Source organism: Macrobrachium nipponense, chromosome 24, assembly GCF_015104395.2.
Source record: "Macrobrachium nipponense isolate FS-2020 chromosome 24, ASM1510439v2, whole genome shotgun sequence".
Classification (NCBI taxonomy): domain Eukaryota; kingdom Metazoa; phylum Arthropoda; class Malacostraca; order Decapoda; family Palaemonidae; genus Macrobrachium; species Macrobrachium nipponense.
The window spans coordinates 24,982,848-24,984,875 of NC_061091.1; the positions used below are offsets into that span (position 1 = coordinate 24,982,848).

Below are 2,028 nucleotides of genomic sequence, written 5' to 3' on the forward strand. Positions count from 1 at the left end.
TCTGTGATGCAATGCAGACTGATAATGAATTAAACATAGGCACTTGCGTGTATGTATATATATATATATATATATATATATATATATATATATATATATACAAACATATATACATATTTATTTACACACACACACACACACATATATATATATATATATATATAATATATATATATATATATATATATATGTATGTAATATACCTATATAAATACAAACACGTACATATATAACCACAAATTTCGTTTAATATCCATTTCACTATACCACGGAATAACGTAGTACACCCAAAGGGCATTATAAGTGATAAGTGTTCTGTCACCGGTGGATTCGAAATGTCACTCGGTTGGGAACTCAATTCGAATCCCACTTATCACTTATCACTCCCCCTGGGTGCAAGTTATTCCTGAGGTATAACGGATTGGACAGTAAAAGAAATTTTTGACTTAATATTTGTGAATATAATAAAAATTTCCTGGTGTATGTTGGAAAAAAATATATGATTATAATCACTCTTGACACTAACTTCACATATCCCTGCTTGGCCACAAGGAAATGAAAAACAAGATGATAATCCTATCCGGTTTCGGTTTTATTTCTAAGCCATTTTCGAAATCCTCAAAGGACTTCGAAAAGGCTTAGAAATAAAACCGAAAACTAGTCAGGTTTATACAAGTCTTTCATTTCTCTGTGGCAAAGCGATACACAAATTTTATATATATATTTGCCACAGAGAAATAAAACCTAACTGGTTTCGGTGGTTTTATTTCTAAGCCTGTTCGAAGTCCTTCGAGGATTTCAAAAATGGCTTAGAAATAAAACGGAAACCGATTAGGATTATCGTCTTGTTTTTCATTTCCCTGTGGCCAATCGGGGATACATGAAGCTAGTGTCAAGAGTGATAGTAATCATATATATTTTTTTAACATACACCAGGAAATTTTCGCTATATTCACAAAATTTAAGTACAAAAATTCTTTTGCTATCTATATATATATATATTTATATTATTTTATCTATCTATCTATCTATCTATCTATATATATATATATATATATATATATATATATATATATATATATATATATATATATATATATATATATATATATATTATAGATAGGTAGATATATAGATAGACAGATATTTCTCAAATATCAATCGGCAAATATCGTTTAATATTGAATTCACTACACCTCTCTTAATAGCAGGACGGTCAAAATCACTGTCTACTTTGTTTCTAAACAAAACCATCGCTCTAATCTTTACTGGTGCAGAAACAGTTAAAGGAGAGTAAGGAAAATAGAAAAACGACTGACATTTTCACCTCATTTAATAAACATACATAATCTTAGACATTTATATCATACATCTCATATCTTGGAAAATTACATTGTTCAGAATCTAAGAACATGACCCTTCTTGGAAGCTCAGGCGTGTCCAACACGTCTTGCCCTTCGCTAAGTAGAGTAATAAGGAAGGGAAGCGTGTGAACACGGCGTTGAGTGCAAAGGACGCTACAGTATCCCAGTATTTGTAGCCCATTCGTCGCGACATCTGTTGCACCTTTCTGTAGACCTCTGTGTACTTCTCTCGATCTCCTTTGGAAGCGAAAACCAAGAATTCCTGGTCCCACAAGTGGCCATCTCTCGACAGCCGCACATGTCCCAAGTATGGTAGCTTGGCACCATGCTGGAGGAGTTCCAAGACGAATGGGATTCTTGAGTCGACTAGACTTATGGAGAGAGTCAGCACCGTCAGCTGGTGGGCAACCACCAACATTGTCCCCTCTCCTGTCGTCAGCTCATGATCTCTCAGGCAGTGCTTGAAAGTGACTTCCGACCTCCGGGAGTAGTCTCTCGTAGTCTCTCTGTCGTTGATGTCAGTGGCTTTCATTGAGGGTTTGTATTCCCGGCTGATTTTGAATCCTGCAACGACGAGTTCCTGGTGGGAGAGGAGGACTGTTGGTGGTTTTCCTCCGGAAGTCACAGTCCACTCCATTAGACCGGGCTCCACTTTCAGCTCAAG

The 2,028-nt window shown here is 35.6% G+C and overlaps 1 protein-coding gene across 1 annotated transcript in view; it reads right to left on the reverse strand.

The window, feature by feature from the left end:
- Positions 1 to 1,404: 1,404 nt before the first annotated feature.
- LOC135202546 (ubiquitin-associated and SH3 domain-containing protein B-like) overlaps positions 1,405 to 2,028 on the reverse strand; it is a 795-nt gene continuing 171 nt past the window's right edge. The window contains exon 1 of the mRNA XM_064232030.1: positions 1,405 to 2,028. This exon is cut by the window's right edge and continues 171 nt beyond it. Within this exon, the coding sequence (XP_064088100.1) occupies positions 1,405 to 2,028 (624 nt within the window).